The 25034-nt window shown below is 36.4% G+C and overlaps 1 protein-coding gene across 16 annotated transcripts in view; it reads right to left on the bottom strand.

Annotated features, from left to right (window-relative positions):
* The window catches only part of MAP2 (microtubule associated protein 2), a 280480-nt gene that overhangs the window by 17668 nt on the left and 237778 nt on the right, over nucleotides 1-25034 (bottom strand). For 7 of the 16 annotated variants that reach the window (XR_006205678.1, XM_042949985.1, XM_042949984.1 and 4 more), the window contains 7 exons: nucleotides 16713-20471; nucleotides 16307-16513; nucleotides 15998-16132; nucleotides 13071-13132; nucleotides 8958-9128; nucleotides 7829-7976; nucleotides 2579-2919 (listed from right to left, as the gene is read on the bottom strand). Coding sequence is in view for 15 of the 16 variants with exons in the window: in XM_042949985.1 (XP_042805919.1) it covers nucleotides 2579-2919; nucleotides 7829-7976; nucleotides 8958-9128; nucleotides 13071-13132; nucleotides 15998-16132; nucleotides 16307-16513; nucleotides 16713-20471 (4823 nt within the window). In the remaining variant the exon portion in view is untranslated. The remainder of the gene's footprint in view (nucleotides 1-2578; nucleotides 2920-7828; nucleotides 7977-8957; nucleotides 9129-13070; nucleotides 13133-15997; nucleotides 16133-16306; nucleotides 16514-16712; nucleotides 20472-25034) is intronic. The other 9 variants (XM_042949990.1, XM_042949991.1, XM_042949996.1 and 6 more) reach the window with 6 other exon arrangements.

The raw sequence follows: 25034 nt of genomic DNA, 5'->3' as shown, positions 1-25034 counted from the left end.
ATGTACAGAAAAAGAATCTCTCCTTACTCCTTGTGTTTGAGGCTTTTAAGCCTCAAATAAAAAGATTTCTTGCAGCTTATATTAACACTGTTAAAGTGTTAAGTGATGCGTTTTTCCTACCAAGACAGTTCAACTACAGGGCACCTCAATTTCCCAATTTATTTCCTCCTCCAACCTAAACACATTGTACCATCTATCACCAAATAGAAGGCAAGTATCTTCCTTCCATCTGTTTATCTTGGTGAGGAAATATCTCCTGCTTCTCCAACAAGAGTCACTTCATAACTCCACTGTTGTGGACATTTTTCCAAGTCATCTGCAGCTGAGATAGGATAATTTTGCAGCAGATTAACACTTGCCTTATGAAAGAAGAGATTTTCTTCAAAGGACAGCATGATTTTGAGGCTATTTTTATTCTGTAATTTTTGTGTCATATGTCTTTACTAGCCCTTAATTACGACAATCTCTGAGGCCATTTTAGTTGAATTCAAGATTATGAGACATCTTTATGTCACTTTTATGAATTACCAAGTATAGTAGAAGTCAATTAATTAGACATAAAAATATTCACAATCAGATATGGTAAAGAAGCAGAAGGATGAAGTATTCATATTTTTTGGACTGGTTTAACCTTAGTGACTCTGGCAAAGCGGAGGCTAAAACCATTCTTTATGCCTCTCTACCTTGAGGAGTCACATGTAGAATTTCCATGTCAAATTATATCAATAATTATTCCATTTTGATTACATTTTCTTTTTACTTTCAGGAAAATATTTTGGAGATGAGTTATATTCCCTTGTGATTCTAGGAAGAAACATGTTAAGTATCAGTATTTTCTAGAATATAAGCAAATAAACCCCACATTTAGATCAGGAAAATACAAACCAAAAGGATATTTATAGAAAGAGATTTGATTCTAAATATACTTACTGGCTATTGTATTTTAATAGGTATCTCAACAAAAACTAAAATGATACTTTAAAATTTGTACTAAATTTATTTTAGTCACCTAATATTTATATATAAATATAAAACATAAATATTACAAATGGTGTGTAATACAGCATTTGGGTATTTCCTAAAGACTCAAAATATTTCATTCTCTGGAGTGTGTAAAACTCTGAGGAATCCAAGAATACTATGAGATTTATGGAATTACAGGATCAAATTTGGTAGAATTAGTTTTTTGTTTTGTATTGTTTAAAAAAGGTTTCTTGCAGCTCATATTTTAATAACATCTTGTATGAAAAAGCATTTGTCGATGACTTTATTACTAGAGAATGTTACAGTCATTCTGCAGAGGGCATACTGAGCACCACCCCTGCCCTCCACTTCTTCCAACTCTTTGGTTGATTTTTCATAACTCCTTGGGCTTTGCGGAACGGAATCACAATGAGACAGCAATCAAGTTTGGTGCTAAAGGAAGGGGCAATACTGAGTTTTTGTTTCAGCAGTGAGTAGGAATCCTTGATAGCTTCACATTTTGGCAAGATCTTTTTTCTAAACATGCCTGAAGATATATTTTCTTTGGCATGGAAGAAGGATACCAAAAATCAGCGGCAGAAAATATAAGACACAAAATAAAGAGAGGCAGAAAAGAATACTGAAGTTAAAAGACAGGCTTTTGGAGATGCTGAGAGGGCATTACAAGTTTGGTGATGCACAAAGGAAATGATTCTTTCTTCTTTCTCTCAAGGATGGGTGTTTTATCTCTTTACTGACAAGAAAAGTCAAACTATCCCATAGGCAGATCAATATCACAACAAAAACAAGAAATGATATTTGTATTATCTCCTTCCAGGCTAATTGTTTCATCTAAACAAACAGTATGTAAGCAAGGTTCAGGTCAAGGCAGAATTCAAACACCCTTGGTCGGTAAAAATGTGAACGTTCATACTGGAGCCGAAGTTAAGACTTAATAGGTAGAGCTTTACTAATAATTCTATCCAATATAATTAATCTAAAAGAGTTCTGCTATAATAATCTCATGCATCAGAACTATACAAAACTGCCTGTTTATCATCAACACGAATGTCTACCCTTTGCAATTTGTAAACATGAGCAGCCAGAAAAGAAATTTGGCGAACCGTTCTGGTGTTGGTGTAGAGATGGGGAAATGGTAGAAGATGTCATAGAAAATCATCGAAGGAGAAAGGAGATAAAAGTGGAATTCTTAAAAGATAGTCAAATGAGGTCACAGGATCTAAACTAGAACACTCAAATTCGTATCAGAAATGTAATTTTAATCTCTTAAACCAAAGTCCACAAGGCAATAGACATACATTCAGAAAAGATCTGCTAGCAATTAATGGAAAAATTCTCCTGCATGTTCAAATCCATTTTTACCTGATAATAACCAGAAGGAATGGATATCTCATGCCATTTTCATTATATTTGATAAGCTAGATTGCTCAGATAAGGTCTAAACTCTTGGCAATGAACCATAACCATTAATTTTTTTTAACACCTCCACCTCCCTTTTATTGTAAGAACTGTTAGCATATAATATGAGGAAGGCTTTCTAATAATTAGTGGCAATTTACTTCCAGCAGCAAATATGGGTTCATATGATTCTTACCTGCCCCCCTTTAGGCTGGTATTTGATGTTGTCTGTTGATCCGATTTTGGATTTGACATTCTTCAGGTCTGGCAGTGGTTGGTTAATAAGCCGAAGCTGCTTGGGAGTAGCAGGAGATTTTGGAGGAGTACGTATGATGGCAACTTTCTTCTCACTGGGCACCAAGATGGCAGATTTGGGGGTTCCTGGTGTGTGAGGGGTTCTGGGATAGCTAGGGGTTCCAGGAGTGCCTGGTGTGCGTGAAGAATAGCTTGGTGGGGTGCCAGGAGTGATCGCGGTTGATCCAGGGGTGGTGGGTGTGGAAGTGCCACTTTTTCCTGCTCTGCGAATTGGCTCTGATCCTATATTCACAAACAAAACAAAACAAAACAAAACAAAACAAAACTGAAACCACAGCATCAGAAAATTCTCCTCAAGACATCGTCTTCCCACGGGTTGTTAGAACTCACAATACGTTAATGTTTAAGGAGTTGAGAATATTTATGGATAACGACAATGCTCCAAAAGGTGAAAGTCTCCTTTTTTTCAAAGGCTTATAACCTGGTAACATTTGTGAAAATGCATTGCTATCAATGCAAAGAAAGAACTTGGGTTTTCTTGATTTATTCTTCCTTCTAACTTTGAATGTGTCAAAAGTTTTTTATACTTGTGTGATCATTAAGGCATATGAATCTGCCTTTAGTTGGAAGAAGTGTCTGCACTGTATTTTTTGTGTGGGCTCATATTTACTAAAGATTCCTTGAATGATAATGTGGACCATTTGCTCTTTTGTGCAGTAAGTTCATTCCAAGATTCAGGCAGACATACAACATACAACCGTGTGTTTATATCAGTAATTTTGAGCTGTGTACAAATTATTTATTGAATTGCATTTCAGTGGTACTCCTTCCATTTATACTGAGGAACACTGTGAATTGCAAATGTGTATACTGAGGGCTATTCAGTCATGTTAGACATTGTTCTACAGTATTACATTTTCCTTTGTATGGAAATTCGTCTCAGGTCTTTTTTTTTTTTTTTTTTAGTTTTTTTTTAACGTTTATTTATTTTTGAGAGAGAGAGAGAGAGACAGAGCACAAAGAGGAGAGGGAGACAGAATCTGAAGCAGGCTCCGGGCTCTGAGCTGTCAGCATAGAGCCTGATGTGGGGCGTGAACTCACAAATTGGAGATCATGACCTGAGCCAAAGTCGGTCACTTAACCGACTGAGCCACCTGGGCGTCCCTCATCTCAGCTCTTAATATCACACACAAAAAATCTATTTTTCTTCTTAGAAAAATAGGGTATTTTAACAATATATCCACTGTGCATCTTGTACCTGATTGTTTTCTCCTATACTTTCATTGCTAGTTTGCAGTTTGGAGTCAAACCAATAATCCCCCATTGTCAATTAAATATGATATTGTGGGAGGCATTTCTTTGCCTCAACCTGACTTGGGCATCATTTTACTATTTAGCTCCTTCCTCCCATTTTCCTGTACTATGTTTCTTTCACATTAACTTTTTAACTGTGTGTTTGAATGCCATTTCAAATCCTTTTTTGAAAAAAAAAAGAGATACGTGAGACTACAGCACCTTATAGATTTCAAAGCACTTTTGTGAATACCAAACATGTGATGAGCAAACAAACACAGTAGTTAGAGGCAGCTCTTATTATTCCTAAATTCAAGAATGAGGATACTGAGGCTTGTTTACCCAGATGATACTAAATTCAAAGCCAGATATGATATTTAGCCTCTGAGCTCTAAAAATCTTTTCTCTTAAAATAACACATTCAGTCTAATAATACAACACTTATTTACATTGTTTACATTTACTATTCAAATACCTTCACTTTTTTTTGGTGTTTTATAGGAAGGGCATGAATTTTATTTTTTATTACTGAGTATATATACTTTGTAAAATCAATAAATCTAGAAATTTTGTCGAGGACAAAGGTACAAGTCATTAGTTTTTAAATCAATGAAGTGAAAGGGATCTTTGAGTCATCTCGTACAATTGGTCATCAGTGTGGGAAGTTCTGCCTGAGAAAGGGGATAATTAATCATTGCTGGAATAATTACAGGGAATGAGCTCAAGAGAGTTTCTTAGATAATTATAATCTACAGACAACATCTATTTACCTACTGCCTGTGTTCAGTCTCCCGGAGAAACAGGAGCATTTCACTTCTTTCAGTGAACAGTTTTTACATGTAAGTGAAAGCTGCCCTGTGTCCTTCTGGTTTTTTAACGTGTAAGGGCTAACCATGGGCAGACTGTTTAACTGACAATAGGAAATGGGATATAAGAAGACTAACATGATAGATGAGTGTGCGTTCTACGATTTTTATTGCTTTCCACAAAAATGACATTTCAAGACCAAGATGATACAGCCACAGCTAACTTGGCTTTTTGAGGCTTCTTTGCTACAAAGTTCGTTTTTGGACCAAGTTTTTGATGTTTGAGTCAGTCATTCTGTCCTTCAGAAAAATCTCTTCAGAAACTTCATTTCCTCCTTAAATGTTTTCTCTATGCCTTCATTACCTTGGAATAGCTCAGGTCTTTTGGGGAGCGGAAACTTCTCTCTGTTATTTGTCACTGTACTGGTGCCTTCCATGAGATCTGTATACAGTAGGAGCTCAACATACTTTCTTTTTTATCAGTACAAATTGGATTCAGAATTAATCAGTGTGTTGAGGTGTGTTTTACTCAAGGGAGACTGAGCTGAAGCAATATTCTGCATGTGCATAACAAGTTTCACTAAAAGAAATAACAGTTTTTAAAGAGTCCTTTCTATACCCATAGAGAATGGCTTTAAGCTTCAGAAAACTAAGGAATGAAAGTTTTGTGTTACATCTGGAGAATGAAGAAAAACCAAAAGCATTAAGCCCTACCACCACTGTTGAATAGATAGGATTGATTCAAAGTATAATAAATTATATTCTAGTCATCAAATGGCAACTTCGAGTGTTTCCTATTTGTTCTGAAACTGAAAGAGTTAATTAAATCTGAAATACTAAAACAATGTGAAATATATCTATGAGAAAATATATATTTACAAATTACTTTATGAAACTGTGTTCTTATTAATCTTGTCAACTCCTCGATGACAATGCCTTTCTCTCCGTTTGTGCTAAGGGCATAGCTTTGTTTCCTTCAAATCTTTTCAGTAGTGGTACAAAATGCCAGAACGTGTCTGTGTGTAGTTACGGAGATGATGGGTGAATGGGGGGAAGCACAGTACTTGTTCTTTTAGTTGTCCTTAGGCTTTTTAGCTATTGCTATAGGGAAACAAAATAAACTGAATGTCCTGAGATTATCAGGGCATGAGTTATGTTTCTTAGCAAATAAAATGCATCATGCTTATGAATGTAAATAAAGTTAGAAAGTCAAAATAGAATTGGCTCAGATCATAAAGGACAATTTATATATGGATGCATTTTAGAGGGCAGAGCACAGTAGTTTGAAGATGTGAAGTTATGAATAAAGTACCATTTTGCTCCCATAACCACAGATAGAAGCATAACTCAAGGTATACCTTTGGGAAGCACTTGGTGCCTTTGTCTTGTCTGAACAGCCTCCATATTGCTGATGCCCAATTCCAACTCCGGATATTTGGAATTGAAGTCTTTTCTCTGGGGATCACTATCTTTTCAATGCCTTCTTTGCTAGTTTGTTTGAATACTTTATTTTTGTGAAGAAATAGTTTTGTGATCTTAAAGGGTTCCTGGCATATACTTCAAAGAATGTTAATGCTTCATGAAACTAAATGGTGTAGGGCACAACTGCTCTAAATATAATAAACACTTTAATTCTAGGCAAAAATATGCTTTAAGTGTCATACAGAATGGTAATATTTGAAGTGGGCCAATTTTTTATTAAATATTTTAAGAGTAAGTAACAAAATCAACTATAATGTGATAGGAGGAGCAATTTCCACCATTTTTAATGGTTTTTAAATGACAGAGATATTATTCTCCAAGTGATTCTACATAGTTTTCTAGTACTACATCTTCCACATAAATAAATATAAAAAAGACATTAAAAGGGCAGGTGAATGAAATTATCAGTGGGCTGAAAACCAATTCAACCACTCTAGCTTAGTAGCATCGGACAAGTAACCCTCTTTAAAAGGTCAGTTTCCTCATGAGTAGATTTAACGAGGTTATTTTTACCTAACCATCAGCATTATTAACTTAAATGGAGTGAAAAACGTGTCTCAGGATCTTAGCATCTTCAGGTACTAAATAAATGGTAGCTATTTTTGTTGTAATAGAAACCTATTTGTGAAAATAATTTGCATCTGTCCTTTAACCAGATAATCTTGGTAGTAACACCACATGAGTGGGTAATGATTGGAACATTGTTATATTCTTTCCTTAAACTGTGATGACGCCAACTAGTTCATTATGGGCCATCAACCAAAAGAAATTTAAACTATTGCACGGAACATGTTATGTTTACACCCCCATTGGAATGTGAATTTTTTTTTTTTTAATTTATTTTGAGAGAGAGAGAAAGAGAGAGAGGCAGAGAGAAAAGGAGAGAGAGAATCCCAAGCAGGCTCCGCACTGTCAGTGTGAGGTCAATGCGGGGCTCAAACTCCAGAACCGTGAGATTATGAGTTGAGCTGATCAAGACGCTCAACTGACTGAACCACCCAGGTGCCCCTGGAATGTAAATTCCTACCAAATTGAGCAGGAACCTAGGTTTTGATTACTGACTTCCCAGTTAGACTTTAGGATTTGGAATTCTAAGGAAGTTAAGCTTATATAGATACATATTAAAAAAAAAATTCCTGACTATTGGTCTTCTCTATTAATTACTTCCTTGTAGGTACTCATTTTCCAAAACAATCATTTTGAATCAAGCAGCTGTTTTGGATCCATCAATAGTCTGGCTTTTCTGATTCTTTAAAAAAAATTTTTTTTTACATTTATTTATTTTTGAGAAACAGAGTGAGACAAAGCATGAGCGGGGGAGGGGCAGAGAGAGAAGGAGACACAGAATCCGAAGCAGGCTCCAGGCTCTGAGCTGTTAGCACAGAGCCTGATGAGGGGCTGGAACCCACAAACTGTGAGATCATGACCTGAGCCGAAGTCAGACGCTCAACCGACTGAGCCACCCAGGTGCCCCTGGCTTTTCTGATTCTTAGAAGAAATATAATTTGTTTTCAATGTATGTTTTGTTTGAACGATGTAAAATATAGACCTAGAATAAGCTCTACTCCACTTAAGGGATTAAAAAGGAAGCCAAATCAAAATAAACCTACTGGTGGTCCTCCTTGCTGAAGAGGAGATGGAACTGTTGAGAGAGAAGGAATTCTCCTCTCTGTCTCCTGATACACCGCGGCGAGGAGGGAGGATAGAGGAGGGCCTGGGCAGGGAAGAGCGCTTTTCTGGGCTCTTGGTTACTCCATCCTGATTGGGAAAAAAACACATTGGGTTCTCGTGAATCTTCAGGTATACAAAGTGATTATGCTAGCCTGGCTAATTTCTTCCTGTGCTGATAGATACATTTCTTTTAATACACACTACTGAATTTCATATACTTATAAGCATTTCCACTTTGAAACTTAGAAAGGGTTCCTATTTGCCTAGAAGTGCTATAAAAATCTATTATTCTGGAGTTTGTGCTAATAATTAATCATGAAATTCAAATTCTAAATAACATGGGACTATAGTAATTTACCTAAGTAATCTCCAGCAAATGAAAAATTTTACTAAAACCTCTTGATAAGCATGAAAACTCATTAATCAGAAAGGACTGGCAGTGGGCATTGCATGATGACAGTTAACAATGAACACTACCGTATGTTGTGCATTTTTGTGACAGGAATTCTAAGCACTTTACATCCATTTATGATTTAATTCTTGCCACAAAATACTACATGCATTTTATAGCCAAGGAAACTGGTTGAATCAATGTATGTAATTTTTTCAAAATCACTGAATTAATAGGTAGCAGAGGCAGTATTAAATCCTGAGGTGTCTGAGTCCAAATGGTCTATCATATTATATATAATTCATCATTATTATACAATATTACATATTATACATTATATGCTATATGCTATATATATGTATATGCTACATGTTATATATTATGTATAATAGCATATATATTTTATTTTTTTGGTTTGCATCTGAAATTTTACAAGATACCAAATAAACAAATAATAAATTAATAAGGGACAGTATACCTAGATAGAGGCTTTTTTTTTTTTTACTGATTAGACTATTAATAACTATTGAAACTTTTATTTGTTTATAAGAGAGTCTATTGTTTATATGTCAAACACTTTAGAGTTTAGTCTCTGTTTTTATATATTTACTGAACTGTGTCTTACAACCTCTGAAATTATATTCTTTTCTGAAACTTCAGTTGACCTGCCGCCTTACCTTGTTCCCTGATTCTGAGAATGGCAAACGGTCTGTGGAGCCTGCTGAGGTGGGCTTTATTGAAAAACTGTCAGAAAATGTAGCCCTTTTAGACGTACTAAGGCAGGCTGAGCTGCATCTTGGGGATTTTGAGCTACCCTGAAAGGCAGGAATCTTTGACAAAGTAGAATTCTAGCCATGAAAGAAAACAAACAAAAGCACAAAATAAACAAAACTATGAAGTAAAAGGAAAATAAAAAATGTCTAAACATATAAGAAATTAAATACTGACATCTAAAAAGACCACATGATAAATGGTTATAATCAATGACAGAAATGCATATTATGTGAGAACAAGAGATTTTCATTGAACAGATGTTAAACTGCAACTAACTTAAGAATGCTCATATATGAGAATACAGATTACAATACTCTTCATGAATTCTATGCATAAAATCTGATTAATCCATAGGTCTTTCAATGATACCATATTTGAAAAATATCTTGAGAGTCTGTTGGAATTGTTCCTTTAATAAATACAACCCTTAAGGTGTATTTATAATCAAAATCTTGATCACATTTCAAGAACTTTAGAGCAAGGTATATTTAAGGTCTCATAATGGAAAATACTTTCTTAAAGTTGAGAAAATGTTCTTTCAGATGTCTACATTGATTTCGTCAAAAAAATTACAGAGTTTATATAAAATTAGTACATTTTATGAGTAAAATGCATACTGGGGGCCAAGTTTTACCATAGAATTGATAACATTTTGTGCATAGATCAGTTTGTACGGTGTCTTATAAATTCTAAAAATGAAAGTGAGCACTAAAGACATTGCCCATAAAAAAATCACAGAACTTAAATTACGGGTGTTGCTAGTCCCTAGAGAGATATTTCTCAAGTGGGAATCATCAGGGGGTCAGACATATGGCTTCTGGAGAAAGCTATGCTGACATGTTGCATATTTCACAGGGCACTTTGTTAAAAATGCAGAAAAGTATAAAGAAGCCAAGGAGATTTTATTCATTAATTAATATGATTTTGCTGTTACAAAAATAGCAGTTGAAATCGACATCTTTATTTCGAGTTTTAACCTCCACGGGCACTTTAACAGGGCAGACCCATTAACAGATTGCACAAATCACTTCTCGTTTTACAGACCCAGCGCCTTGAGCGGGACATGCACCTGGCTCGGCACAAGTCATTCTTTTTTGATTGATGCTACCCACAAAATAGTGAATTACAAAAGTGATACAGGAAAGAAAAAAAAATGGAATAATTGGATTGCCTCAAATTATGAAAGACAACTACTAATCCTGTGCTTAAAACGAAAACAAAAACAAAACAAATACGCAACAAATGAAGGATTATAGGTCAGGCTCACAATAAAGATCAATTGAAAAATCAGAAAGAACTGTTCTGGGGAATGTACTGAAAGTCACAGATAAAAACAGGTTAGTCTTGGGGTTATAAAGGAAATTTATAGGAAGAGGGTGAGGTTATGAGGGGAAAAATGTTAAATGAGAAAAAGTTAGAAAGAATGGTGGCCTATCTCTCTTCTTCAGAAAGGGGAGATGGGCATTTATAAACGAAAAAAAATTAGTTCTGTGTAGAAGATGTATATGGTTTCTTTCCTAAGGACAAGCATTTAATGCGAATTCCCAATGAGTTACTTGAAGACCAAGGGACTTGAAAATTTCCTAAATATTTTTCAAACAAACATAACAATGATACAAGGGAAAGAGAGGGAGAGAGAGACTCAAGAAACAGACTCTGAACTATACAGAACAAACTGATGGTTACCAGACAGGAGGGGAGTAGAGGGATGGGTGAAATAGGTGAGGATTAAGGAGGGCACCTGTGATGAGAGCACCGAGTGCTGTAGGGAAGTGTTAAATCACTATGTTGTACACCTGAAGCTAATATTACACTGTATGTTAACCAACTGGAGTTAAAAGCCAAAAAAAAAAAAAAAAAAAAAAGATTTTCCAAACAATGTCCACTTAAAAATGCTTTTTTTAATGGGGAAAAGCTGACTTACTTTCTCTATCTGCTCCTAAAGACTTCTACCTTTCAAATAACAACAACAACAACAACAACAACAACAACAACAACAACAACGATCACTGTTTATTGAATAAATACTATGTTCTAAGCACAATACAGTGTACTATTTTATAATTTACTGTATTTATTTTTCACAAAGTAGGATATAGGAATTTTAACCCTCCCTTTATTTTTGGAAAATTAAGACATAGGGAGCTATTTATTAGAGCTAATAAATGTTCAAAACCTAGACCTGGCGTGCTTCATAGCCCTGCTCTTAACTGCAATTCACTAGTTGCCCATCAGAAACAAAAGGTAAAGAGAAATCTTCAAGTTACAGTGTTTTCAAAATAAAGCCCAATATTTATTAAAGCAGTAAATGGAATCTATTGCTTGCCGTATGTTCAGGAATATGCCTGGAAACATTTATATAAAAATCAATTTTTTTAAATCAACATAAAGTCCTTTAGGTTCAAAATGATATAAACAGTTTGGCTCTCATTGGAAATGTATTTCTATTTTTCATAATAAATAAAAAGTGGAAGTCTAAAATCTGACTAGTTTTTAAAATGCTAAACAAAGAGTTGTGATTTACATGTGACGTCTAAAACCTAGAACATTGTGATGTATTACTGGTTAACATCATTCAAAGTATTTATATTTTTATTTGTACAAAGTTTTGTAATTTTAGGATTTCTTTAATAGTCTTTCTTTTAAGATTTTATTTTTAAGTAATCTCTACACCCAATGTGGGGCTCAAACTCACAACTCTGAGATTGAGTAGCATACTCTACCAACTGAGTCAGCCAGGTGCCCCTCTTTAGTAGTCTTTTAATTTTTTTTTTTCTTTCAATCAGAAAGGAGTAAAATACTTCATGTTTGCTTTGGTCTTTTGGGAGTTTAAAAAAAGATGGTTAATAACATAAAAAGTACAATAAAAAAGAAATATGAAAGACAAACGTGAAGAAGTTAAACATCATTAATGCAACTAAATTAAAACAATATTTTATCCCCATAACTTGGTAAATATAGAAAAAGTACAAGAATATCTAGTAATAATAATGAACATGGGCACTCTTATATACAGCTGGAGAACATATAAGTCAGTAGAACATTTCTAGAGGACAATTTTGATAATGTTAGGAAAAAACTTTAAATGTGGACTTTCTGCTAGAAACAATAATTTCACTACTAGGAAATTATCCTAAGGAAAAGCATATGGATGCATTCACAGATTAAGCCAAAAAGATTTCTAGAGTAATATTGTTAAAATGACAATAAAAATAGTTTAAAAGTCAAGTAACAGGTAACTGATAATGTATATCACCATAAATAAATAAAACACAATCCAATGTAGTCATTAAAGTGATGTACAAGACTGGTTCATGAGAGGGAAATCTGTTTATTGATTTATTATTTTAAAATCTATTACAAATTTAAAATCTAATAAACAAATCTATTCATTGTTTTAGTAAAAAACTGATACACAGTGTTTCCATTTTTGTCATTAAACCTATCAATATGTAGGAAAAAATAAAGATTTTATATCAAAATGGTAACTATAGTTTTCTTTAGATAAGGAGAGTATAATATATTTTTACTTATATTTGCTCATCTACATTGTTTAATTTTCTCATATTCTTATTTTGTAATAACAATAATGAAAATGTATTATAACGTACACTTTAGTGTGGATTATAGTGATTTATCTTGATTCCATGAAAAGTAAACTGAGCTTCCCTATTTTTGCCAGATCATTGTGCTGTTTGTTTTTATCTTACTAAAAGAGAGACAGCCTAAATCCCAGCTCTGCCCTCACCAAGTACTATCAGATGTCATTCTAGAAGATGCTGAGACATGCCCAATGCCATGGAGAATCATTCTGGGCGAATGAACGATTTAAAAAAAAATAAATAAAAATAAATAAGTAAGTAAGTAAGTAAGTAAATAAATAAATAAATAAATAAATAAAATGACATTTAAGAGTAAACATCTGAAGTCTAACTTACAACTAAAGTTATTAAAACATTGCCACCAATACCAAAGAAGCTTCAAGTGAAGAACAAGGGAAAAACCATTTTACTCACAGAGACTTTGTCCTTTGCCTGTTTAAATACACTGGAAGCCTGAGTTGTTTCACCACCTGTTGCTGTCGAAAAAAGAAGATACAAACAACCCCGAACTTAGTGGCTAAAAACCACATAATGCATTTTTTTAAATCTCTTTTGGATATTCAGTTGTGTCAACAGACTAACGCAAGCAAAATTTTGCTTATTTTGAGATTCAAATTCAGTAACTGAAGAAATCTGAATACCAACATTATAGCATGTGGCTCCCACTACAATGTGTGCTAATTAATACAACCCAGTGTTTACCAAAGCACAGGTAAGCACACCAAATAACTTCCTATTGGTTACCAAGGTACCTTTAAATCTTATTACTACATAAGCATAGATCCTTTAGAACGGAAGTCACAGAACACCATCCAAATACTGTCAAATTTAAGAAAAGGGGGAGTGATCGGTTTCTAGGGTTGGCATGATGTAAAAGAGCGTTCATGGAGATTCCCAAGCCCTCTTTTTATGGCCAGTGGCATACCTACAGATATTTCTACATTTTATATTCAAACTGTCATGGTCAGCCAACCCCTTTTCCGCTGTACCCCTTCATTTCACAACATGAGTGACACATTTGTTTGACGTGAAACGCACCACATGAGAAGAAAAACAGCTTGTCAAGGAAAGAAAACATGAGAGGAATTTCAAATTCAGTAATATAGAACATGTTCTACACATGCACTTCCTGTATGAAATTATTACCACATCTGTTACTGTTGTTTCTCTTGCTGCTGTTTAATACCTCTGGTTCCAATTTTAAACTCTACTATCTCCAGCACATTTTCTGTTGATGACTTACCTGACTTGACTCAAATATCTCTCATGATTGAAAACAACCCTTTGTGTTTTGGAAAAACGATCCCGATTTAAAAACTGTGCTTAGAAAATGAAAGGCACAAGCTTGTGTAGTTATTTCTTCCTTAATCTTCTTTCATAAGGGAAAACGTCAGGGCGGAAAAATCTAAAGCTTATAAGCACTCCAAATGAGTTTCAAAAAGGTTTCTTATGTCACATGCAGCTCTCACACACAAAAAAACAACTGTCTACAAGATGCTATATGCTATTTAGGACTGGCTAGTAAGATTCAGATTCTGGAATGATTTTTTTTTTTTAAAGAAGCAGTGCAAATGATGCTACCCTAATGTATCTGTAGCATTTCTTAAATTTCTGCGACATAGAGCTTGCTTCAAGCCAATGACATCTAGTGTTTGGTATATGCTTTCTGCTTTAGTATCTTAATATCTGAACAGACTAAGATTCTAATTAGTCCAAACATCTTAAATTTCCCTTAATGAATGAGTTAAAAAGGTGTTTACTCTCAATGTGGTAAATCGAATACCAATGACATGTAGACACTTCACCAAACCATTTGACATTTCCTCTAAAATTTCATAATCCTGATACACTCTTTCATCCTTTCACATATGATATCTGATTTTGATGCCCAAACCAAGAGAGTCTGTCAAGCATTTGTCTAATTAGAAGAAAAATTCCGAGTTTAATGCAAATGAATTAAGATGTGATGTAAGAGTTAGAAATAGCATGTTAATGTCTAATTTAGAAAAGCTCCTCATTCTGAACTTCTATCATCAAGGTTTCTTTATAATTCTGAGCCTTCCACTTTCAAATACTGCCTGAAAGACTGCTTCTTGAAGGAAAGCTCATGAGATGATTACCATATGAGGAACACAAATATAAAAAAGTTGTAATTTTATTGACTATCATAAAACCATCAGTTACCTTGATTTTCTTTTTCTTACAAAGGTTAATGCTGCTCTTAACCTTTAAAGCCATCCAAAGGTTTATATAAAGACACTTCCAATATACACTGTAAAGGTAAATATTCCTTTCTGATTTAGCAATCTGATATTTCTTATTTTCTTAATCTTATTTTCTAGACTGCAAGTGTGCTAGTTAATAAATGCTAAAATAAAATGTATTATAAATTAAGATTATCCAAGGGTAATCACACACTTAAAGTAAATACTTGGTACTGAAATTTAGGAATAGAGTTTGCATTATAGATATTTGTATGCACTTTTATTTGTGATTTGTAATACGTTTTGCTCCCTCATTTCACTACTTTTTCAAGGGAAGTTAAAAACAAGTGTATTTGGAGAAGACAGAAAAATGAGGTAGTGAAATATAAATGCACCTAAGTTCTAAGAGATTCAGGGGGAAGGAGTTTTAGCTGGGAATTCTGAATACTAAATTATATCAGAAAATTAGCAGTTTGCATCCAACACATTTAAGAAAATCCCAATGACAAAAAGTCAGTGAAGAAATGGAGTACAGTGAATTGAAAGCCTTGCTAATTTTGGATACGAAAAATAAAATCTGATGGGATGACCAGACCATTTCCTTTCCTTTTCTTTTTCTTTCATCTGAAGCAAAGTAATTTTGAAATCACAATTTTACCCCAGATTTGCTTTTCATTTCCAATCTTGAAATTACTGTATATTCTTGGTAAATTCATCAACATCAGTAACAGATTTGGCAGTAACCATGTAGAAAATAGAACAAATATAGTATGGGTTTAAGCATGAGAGAGAGAAATAAGCAAAATAATGAGAATGCATACCACAGTCCTATTCATCGTCATCCTCTAACCAAACACACAGAATGAAAATAGGAATCCCCAGAACGTGACACTAGAGCACAATGCCAAGATAAAATCACTGCTAAGTCTGAGCATAACAAAGAAACAGATGGTCATGACCTCTTCTGCAGGGAGGAGAAAAAAAAAAAGAATAATGATACAAGACACTTAATAGCAAAACTGTTCATGACTGCTAAGATTCTTGGAAGAAAAACAAAATGAAGAAGCTGCTACGGTAATGAGATAAAAAAAATACACATCTATGTTTGCCAGCCACATTGCACAATTGAACAGTCACCTGTCGTTTTCCGCTTAACACAGGAGAGATGAGTTGGTCTAGTATATTTGATAGCAGGTTTTAAAATGAATTTCCTGGAGGGAGAGTGGGCCTGAACTTCTGTTTTTTTAGCAAGTTCAGCCTTCTTATAAACTGCTATGAATAAAAAAAAACACACACAAAAAGCATACCATCAGGAGAAAATAAACACTTGGAGCAAAACCGAACGAAATTTCATAAATAATTAGTTACCACTGTAAGGAAGTTTCTTTTACAAAAGAGTAATAACAAATTCAAAAACATTTTGAAAGAAGGGATTGTTAAATGAACCTTTTTTCCTTCTCACTTCATCTCTGGAGACTGTGCTAGGTTCCTTTTTAGCTATTTTTCTTTCAGGAGTGGAAATTCTGCCTCTCCCGGTTTTAAAAGGCTTTTCTTTTCTATGTTTCTCAAGAGATGGTCTCCGAGCTTCCTTTTCAGCTTTCTCCTCTTTAGGAATAGTTTCTAACTGTTCTGTCATGATGCTCCTATCATCATCTGTGGATCAAAGCAAACCATGACAACAACAACAACAACAATGAAAACATTAGTAACAAATGTACAAAATCCTTCATATATTTAACAAAATGCAAAATCGAGATAAAGGGACATTTTAAAAAATGTTTAAATTCGAAAAAATCCATTAGGTTATGGGATTTTATTTGGAAGTAGAAAATTTAAAAAAAAAAATGCACACCTTGAGTGTCCACCCAGAGGCTGTCAGCATCCATGATGGAATCATCAATGGTGGTTTCGTCTTTGTAATCGTCATAGGTTTCCGTCTTATATTCTGAGAGGGCAACCTCTTCTCTCTCAGGGGAAGCTGGAGCCTCCGGGGAGCCATCCTTGGGTTCCGCCTGGGCTTCGGCTGCCTCTTCTACTTCGAGCTCTTCTTCGGCGTGGGGGGACGTTCTCCTCTCCACCTCAGGCTGCTCTAGGGCTGCAAAACGCACGCTGTGGGAACCTGACTCCCCTTCTTCAGTTGTGGTTTGCACTACAGTGATAAAATCATCCTCGATGGTTACCACGGACTCGATCACTCCTTTGTGCTCACCGGGGCAGGTCTCCACAAATTCCTCCCGGACACCTGCGATTCCCAGGTCGGTAATCTGAAGGGTGTCTGAGCGGAAGAGCAGTTTATCATATTCTCCCCGGGCTTCTATCTCTTCTTCCTCACTCTGAGCCTCTGCTGGTTCAGCCCCGATGGCTTTAGGTAATGGCTCAGTGACATCGGAGGGAGTGACAGATATATCTGGGGCCTCTTTGCTTTCTTCTTTTGGCTGCTGAATAAATTCCATCTGGACATCAGCTCTCTCATCTGGGGCTAAATCAGCCTCTGAAACAGCAGGTGCACAAGGTATTTCCACTGACAATTTGATGGCAATCTCATCTTGAATTAGAGAGGATTCTGGGGATGTTTCCTTCTTGCCCTCATCAGCTTTTAAAGACTCCATGGTGAGGCTCTCATGCTCGCCACTGGACTCATAGGACTCTTCTTTGTCCACAGCCTCCTGGTGCACCAAGTCAGGCTTGGCCACCTTCTCCTTGATTTCTGTCTCACTGGTTTTAGTGCCTTCTTTCATGTGGCCAGGATCAACACTCAGAAACATATCTCCCTCCTGAGGTACTGCAGATGAGGGGGTGAGATCTTGTGTAGCTTCGAGTTGAAGTTCTGTTGCTTTTCCAGCATCTGTGGTCAGTCCTGCAGCCATCTGTCCAAAGTCACTGATTTTAACATCTAATTGACCCTGGTCAGCTTTCTGTGCAATGACATCCAGTTCTGGCTCAGCTTTTTTGGATGGTTCCACCTCAGCTATCTCTGGGACTGAACTAAGACCGGTCTCAGCTTTCTCAGCCGCAGGAGGTGATGTGTCTTTTGATACGGTCAGTTCTTTGGTCGAAGGGTGCTCGTAGGTTACTCCTAATCCAAATGTTTCGACTTTGTCACTGGCCTCTTCCGTTGCCTTGGCATGTTCTTTTGCATCAGCATGTTCTTCGCTCTTTTCTAGTACAGTATCCAGCTTATCATTAGCTTTCCTCTCCTGATCAAACTCCCTACCCAGTACTGATTTGTCACCAGGGATATGTGGGGACACTTCTTTCTCAGCACCAAACTCATCTTTGACTCTGCCAGCAGCTGCCAATTTTACTTCAATCAACGAAAGGTCTGTGGCTAGATCTCTTCGCATTTTATCATCAGTGCCTTCGTAAAAGGAACCACTCTCCCCTGACAGATTCTCACTGTCTTGAACAGGTGATGGCAGTGGGACAGTGTATTTATTGAACACACAGTAACCCAGGTCTTCCAGCTGACTGTCTGTTTTAACAACGACATGGTTTTCATCAGTGACAGGGGGCAAGCCGGCGCTACTCTCCTCAACCACAGTCTCTGATGGGACTGATTTCCTCCTGGCAACCTCAGCATCTGCACTCACAGAGGCTAATCTTGACCTTGTGCCTGCCAGGTCTAGCATTTCAGGCAGGTCGGGGGCCATGACAGTGCCATTTTTGTAATAATCTTTGGCTAGGAAAGGTGACTCACACGATGTCTCAACTTGAGCATTTTCCTCTCCAGTAGCTTTTTCTCCCTCTATCTGTTCTTCTTCCTCTTTGCTTTCTACTGGGAAACATGGGGCTTTCTCAAGTGCAGGGGTTGTGGCTGGAAGGTAATCATCCCCTTCGTCCATACTTCCGCTAGTGTTCGTTAGAATATCAGAAGCCAGAGGAGAAAGATCATGTCCCCGACCAAAGTTAAATCCAAGGGCTATGGAATCCAGGCAAGACATGGGCAAATTGATTGACATGCTTCTTTGTTCTATTGCAGACCTTCCACCAAGTCCTAAACTCCTGCTTAATGTCAAGTCGTCCTTATTCTTACTGTGGAGATCCCTTTTCTCCCCATACACTTTTGGATCAATAGTAAACATTCTTTCTTGAGGAGAACTGGGTTCTTCAGGCACCTCAGATGGATAACTCTGGGCAAGAGTGCTATACCCTGCTTCTTGTGCTGGAGCGCTGGGCTGGGGTTCTTTACCTGCCTGAAGTCCCTTGTCACCGTTTTTATATGCAGGAGATACAGTATCAAAAGGCTCTTGGGAACTTTCTCTTGTGTCACTTAGTTCATAGTAATCACTGCCTGGCTGGATGCTTTTTGTCACTTCTTCTTTCAAGGCAGATGTTTCAAAATACTTGGACATTCCTGACTTATCTTCATAAAATGGCATGTCAAGCTCAGCGGACGTTTCAGCCCCAACCCCTTCAACCTTATGATCTTTATCAGCAACTTTTTCTTGAAAAAGGTCCTGGGTTGCACTCTGTTCACTTACTGCAGCTGGTTCAGTCATGACTTTCTCCAGTGTCTTGGAGGTCATGGCTGAATCTGTAACTGTTTGCTCCAAACTTATAGGGAATGAGTCCTGTTTTAGTGTATCTGTGGTAGTGTCTTGACCTTTCTGTTCTTCTTTCGAGAGGATGTGCTCCACGGAGGGCTGAATTATGCCTGTTTCTTCATCTGTCAGTTTGGCGGGCTCACTCTCTTTTGGCATGGCTTCTTTGTCAGAGATGGTCGTTTTTTCTTCAAGCTTTAGCTGAGACTCCTTTTCAGCAAGTGTAGCTTCCTGTCCACTGAGGGTTGAGATCTCTGTTTTCTGCACACTCTCTTGCTTTATCGCCACTTTTTCTTCTCCTAATACTTTCTCTGGGACATATTCTTCCACAGTTGGAATGTGGGCATCTTTGGGTAAGGTGATTGCTTCTGAGGCTGGTGCTTCTGCCATTTTGTCAGGTTTATCCTTATGAGGCTCTTCAGCTTTAGAACTATCTTTGGCAGTCACTGGGCCACTGGTTTCTTCCAGAGATTTCTTGTCATCTGGCTGCAATAGGGCAGGGGCAAAGGGTGATGCTTCTGCAACTATTTCATTCTTTATGACATCTAAAGGAAGAGTGAAGCTTCCAGCCTGAAAGGGACTTGGCATGGGAGAATCAAATTGTTTCCCTTCCCATTTGGGGATATCCTCAAACACATCCTTTCCCTTCATGGGTGTTAGGGGGCCAGGTGATATGGGAGCAGCTAAACCCCACTCATCTTTTTTTGCTTCTACTGGCATTTCGATGAACCAGTCCTTTTGCTCTTTTGGAGCTGGGGGCTCTGCAGAGAGGTCAATACCAGGCACCACCAGGCTGGGTTCTGTCTTCTGTTTCATGTCTTCCAGCCCGGCACCAAGAGCGTGCCCAAACAGAGCAGTGGGTGCTTTTTCTTCTTCTGTGCCTTGCGTGTCCTTTTTATCAGGGGAAGTTTTAGTCGTCTCAGGCTGAGAAGCTAAGGCAGCATGTTTAAGGTCTTCACCAGGCTTACTTTGTTCCTCTGACTCCTTTTCCTTCTTGTCCAATGGCTCAGCTGGGGAGGGAGTCAATTCCTGCTGATCATGGAACTCCATCTTCGAGGCTGGGAGTAAACCTGAAGTAATTGGGTCGATTTTTAAACAAATAATAGGCAAGTGCTTTCAGGCAGTAAGCTTAAAATTATATTTTGAAATGACAAATGAATGGTAGGGTAAACAAAACAAAACAAAATGAAACTATGGAACATGCAAGCATGCTACCCATTTAAAAATCAATATGAAAATGTCAGGACTGAGATATATTTGTACTGCTAAAATGGACTCCTGTTGAGAATCTATGCATATAGGAATTGTAGTTAAGTGTGTAGTTTGAATACTCCTTTCTCCTTTATTTGGTCTTTCCTAAATAGTATGTCATGTATATTGTAGTGGAAAAAAATTTCATGTGCCTTCTACAGACAAAAATCATAAATTAAAGAATATTGAATAAGTCAGTAACATTACGGTATAAAAATACATTAAGGTCTAAATATGAAAAAGGATGAATGTCTACTGAACTTTTCATTTTTGTTCTCATTTAAAAATGAACTGGCAGGCCATGGGCAGAGTGCCAATTAATTCATAATAAGTATCAATAGTTTCAATTACCTTGATTTACACATGCCAGGGCCAATTTTTTGAACACTGAAAGGTTACTGACATAATTTTTTAGAGATCATCTGAGATTAAATTTCAGGAATATAAATAAATATTTATGATATTTATCTATAAGTATATTTTATATAAATATTTATAATGTAAATAAATATTTGCTATTAACTTTATATGATATGACCTAAAAGTCGACAAATCAATTTGTACCACAAATTCAAAATTCTTAATTCCTAATCATTTTAGTTAACCTACATGACAGATATAAGAAAATCTAAATTATATTGTTAATACTGGGATGTCATGTGAATACACATTTCAAAAAGAGTCAGTTATTATAATATCTTTCTCTCCCTGGTCATGACCTCATTCTCTGGAACATGACTAATGATGAGACACTAAGTAGTATTGGCTTTAAAGATGCTTCCCAGAAATTAAACAACTCTTTTTTCAATTTCGGTTTGTTCACTAACCCGAAAGGTTTTAGAGTCTCACTTTTGTCACAGGTATTTCACTGTGATCTTTAGGGCTAAATGTAATTATCTGGAAAAGATTTGGGGCAAATAAGAAAATTCAGTCATCTCTCAAAGAGCAAGTGTATGGATCATCATTACCTTATATGCTTGTGTGTCCTGTTGTAACAATAGAAAAGAAATACTTTATGAACTTCTAATAAAGGTTAGATGAATGAAAACTCAAGAGATATGGTGATGGTCAAAGAGGTTGGCTGCCATGGAGAGGAAATGATATGAGAAGCATCAGCAGGAGCTTTTAAGGAAACCAAACCAGTATTCATCGAAGCATAAAAAATATAGCACACTGCGGTTGCAAACAAAAACAATTCTACCATTTAAGCCTCTATGTGCCAAAATCCAACTCTACGATTTGAAAGAAAAGCATATGAATCGCTGTCTCAAAAATAAAAATAAAAATATACATGTATTAGCAATGTGACTGGCAAACACTTGAGATGAGGGGGCGGACAAAAAGCTCACACAGCATCGTCAGCCTGGCCGCAAAGCGTATCGTATCATGGCAAAGTAAAACCAAGAATCAGCTGCAGCGGTGGAAAACCTAGCTGCCACACAGCACCTGTGCAAGCCACACTCTGCCCGTTAAACCTAAAACAGTGGTCTTGGGACCATGAGAAGACCAAGCAATGGAATAGCATTGGAAAGGCATCAGGTTGGTAAGCTGCCGGAGAGATCATTTGCAACAAAACACATGCAAATCCTAGGAAAGACACACCTTCCCCAGCAGAGGAAGGGATTTTTACTTCTGGAGACACCTCCGAGACCTCTTTTACACTTTTCTCCTGTGGGGCCCCTGCTGGGGCACTCTCTTCAGGAACTATTTGGGCCTCCGCACTAGACTCCACTTGGCCCTCACTGAGGCCCTTGGGTTGGTCTGAGGCCTTGGCAGCCCCGCACTCTTTCCCAGGAAGAGTGGCAGGTTTCTCTTCCTCAGCCATTGTTCCCTCTAGCGTTTCTTCTTCTTAGGGATGAAAAAGATGTTGACATCATGACCACAGAACAATACACAAAATGGCAGAAATATCATTCAAGGAACACTTTCAGCTCCATTATGTTGACCTCACCAGAACCTCTTTTCCCATTTGGATGAGCAAATTAATATTCTAATGCAACGTGCATTATGTATTGCTTGGGAAATTATCATATATAATCTGCTAGTAATGATGCCTTTTACACTCTTGATAAAAGACTGTTTTTTTAAAAACTTGAGAGCTGAAAGGGTTTTATTGCTCTATTACCCTTGGTGGAAACAGCAGGAAGTGGCACACGTATAGAAAGCTCGCTGGAAATAAGAGATGATGCTGCTGGACGATGGATGATCATGAAAAGATAGATGCATAGATGTACTGAAAAATACCTTTACATTTGTTAGACACCTGCTGTTTTCTCCAATGCAGTAAGCCCCTACATATGAATTTCTTATTACTTTACTTAAACCATGCAAACTTCAGTAAAGAATCTTTGGGAATTAAAAAAACACCTGGTCTCAAAATGATAGCCACCAACTACCTTAACAGCTTTATCATGGAATCCATCAAAACTATTTTATTTAGTATTTAAAAGCAGAAGTATTTACTATTTAAAGCTTCAGACTGTACTTTAATATAATTTGTTTAATATTTTTAAGGCAAATGACTTCCTGATTCAATTTATTTTACCTTCCTTGCATCATGTGGTATCAGAGAATGTAAAACATTTCAAGGGGTAAGCAAAATATTGTGAAAAACAAGGTCCAGGTAAAATGTAATCTTCCCACTTAGAAAAGTCTACCTCTGGGACACAACGGTTACCCTATTGCTGAAACCCTTAAAATACCAATAATGTAGTTCATGTATACTTCTCTTTGATCCTGAATAAGAAAATGTGCATATTACCTATAAAGTCTTATTTCTGCAATTCAAAACAAAACCACCAAGATAACTGAATGGCAACTAGACTGCCAAAATATCCTCCCAAAAGATGTATACCACATGGAAAAATGTTAACAATTAAAATGTAGAAAGCACACTTATGAAGGCCATGAGTTGTCGTGTTTATTTGCTTCTCATTTGCACTTCAAATACCAATAAAATAAATCCCATTTTATTCCTTAAGAAATTAGAGGGAGATATATAAGCTGTTTTATAGTCCTCCATATGAAAGATTCTTATGAAATTCTCATGAAACAATTATACGTTATTTAAATGGCCCGGTGAGAAAGACTACAGATGGAAAGGAAAGGAATTTTCTTTTCTTTTCTTTTCTTTTTTTTTTTTGAGAAATATTAAAATTCTTGGGTGGGGCAGGGGAGAGAAATACTTCATCTATTTCCTCCCATTTAGCACCCAGCCACTTTCATTTTTATCATTTAATTATGTAAGTAACATTTTAAAATTTCAGACTCCAAATTATTATTAAGGCCATTTTTACAATGCATAGAATTAGAGATTTTGATTACAGATGATGAGACTTTTAAAGTCACCTTGTTGTTATAAAGTCTAATCAATTTAATCGACATGTTTTCCAAATCTACCTAACCTTTTAGCTTTCCCTTTTCTTATTTCCTATAAATCATGTTTATTTCCACTGCACTTGTTCTTTACTCAAAATTTCACATATTTCTCTTAACTGTGGTAAGTTCACGCTATTGGAAGAACTTAGTATGGGTTAGATTTCTCTGTCAGAGTGTCTGAGCCATTGGGGCTCTTTGTTTTCCAAAGCACCCTTGAAGAAATTTATTATCATGAATGTAGCTGGTAAGCTATGAATTTATTCCCTGTTGCCTTGGAACTATCGGCCCTTACATTAAATGCTGTCTCATATGAAAATAAACTCTTCATGCAAACAAGTCATTTCTCCCTATTTGAGAATAACCTCTTCACCTATGCAAAAAATGTTTTTAGCTCTAATTTTGTTTTCCTTTACAAAACTACCTAATTAGAATGAGATAAATTGCAGCCCACCGCCCACCTTCTTTACCCTCATCACAGCCAGGTATACACTAGGGTCTTCTAGCTTTATGAGGGTGGGATGATGACAAAGGCTGTGGATCAGTTCCTTCACTTTAGCCCAGGTCTGCTGATGTTAGCCAATATTCAGTCACCTGGGGGAGCCTCTCTACTTTCTGTAGAGGATTAAGTGTTTTGGAGAAATACATTCATTTTGTAACATTAATTCTGTTCCAAACAGATTCACAATCTTTCCCTTCTAAAGAGCTATTGTATTAACATGGCACTAAAAAGAAGGCTAATTCTATTTAAGTCTGGTCCTAGTAATATTATGTATCCAAAGAGGAAAAATTATATACAGGATCCTCTTCTTCAGTTTGAGTAAGAGGATATATTCTTCCCCCACTGATTTATTTACAGGGAGCAGAAAGGAGTCAAACTTTAATTGAACTCCTTTTGCTCCCTCCGTTTCACTCCCCCATCTCTTTTGCCTTCTTCTCAGAAGCAATGATACAGAAAAAGAAAACACTCACATGCCTCAAATAAGGCTTCTTGTACATGAGGTATT

The sequence above is a fragment of the Panthera leo genome, chromosome C1 (assembly GCF_018350215.1).
Source record: "Panthera leo isolate Ple1 chromosome C1, P.leo_Ple1_pat1.1, whole genome shotgun sequence".
In the NCBI taxonomy this organism is placed as follows: domain Eukaryota; kingdom Metazoa; phylum Chordata; class Mammalia; order Carnivora; family Felidae; genus Panthera; species Panthera leo.
Note: the sequence above shows the minus strand (reverse complement) of the source record. Positions and strands in the feature narration are given on the sequence as shown.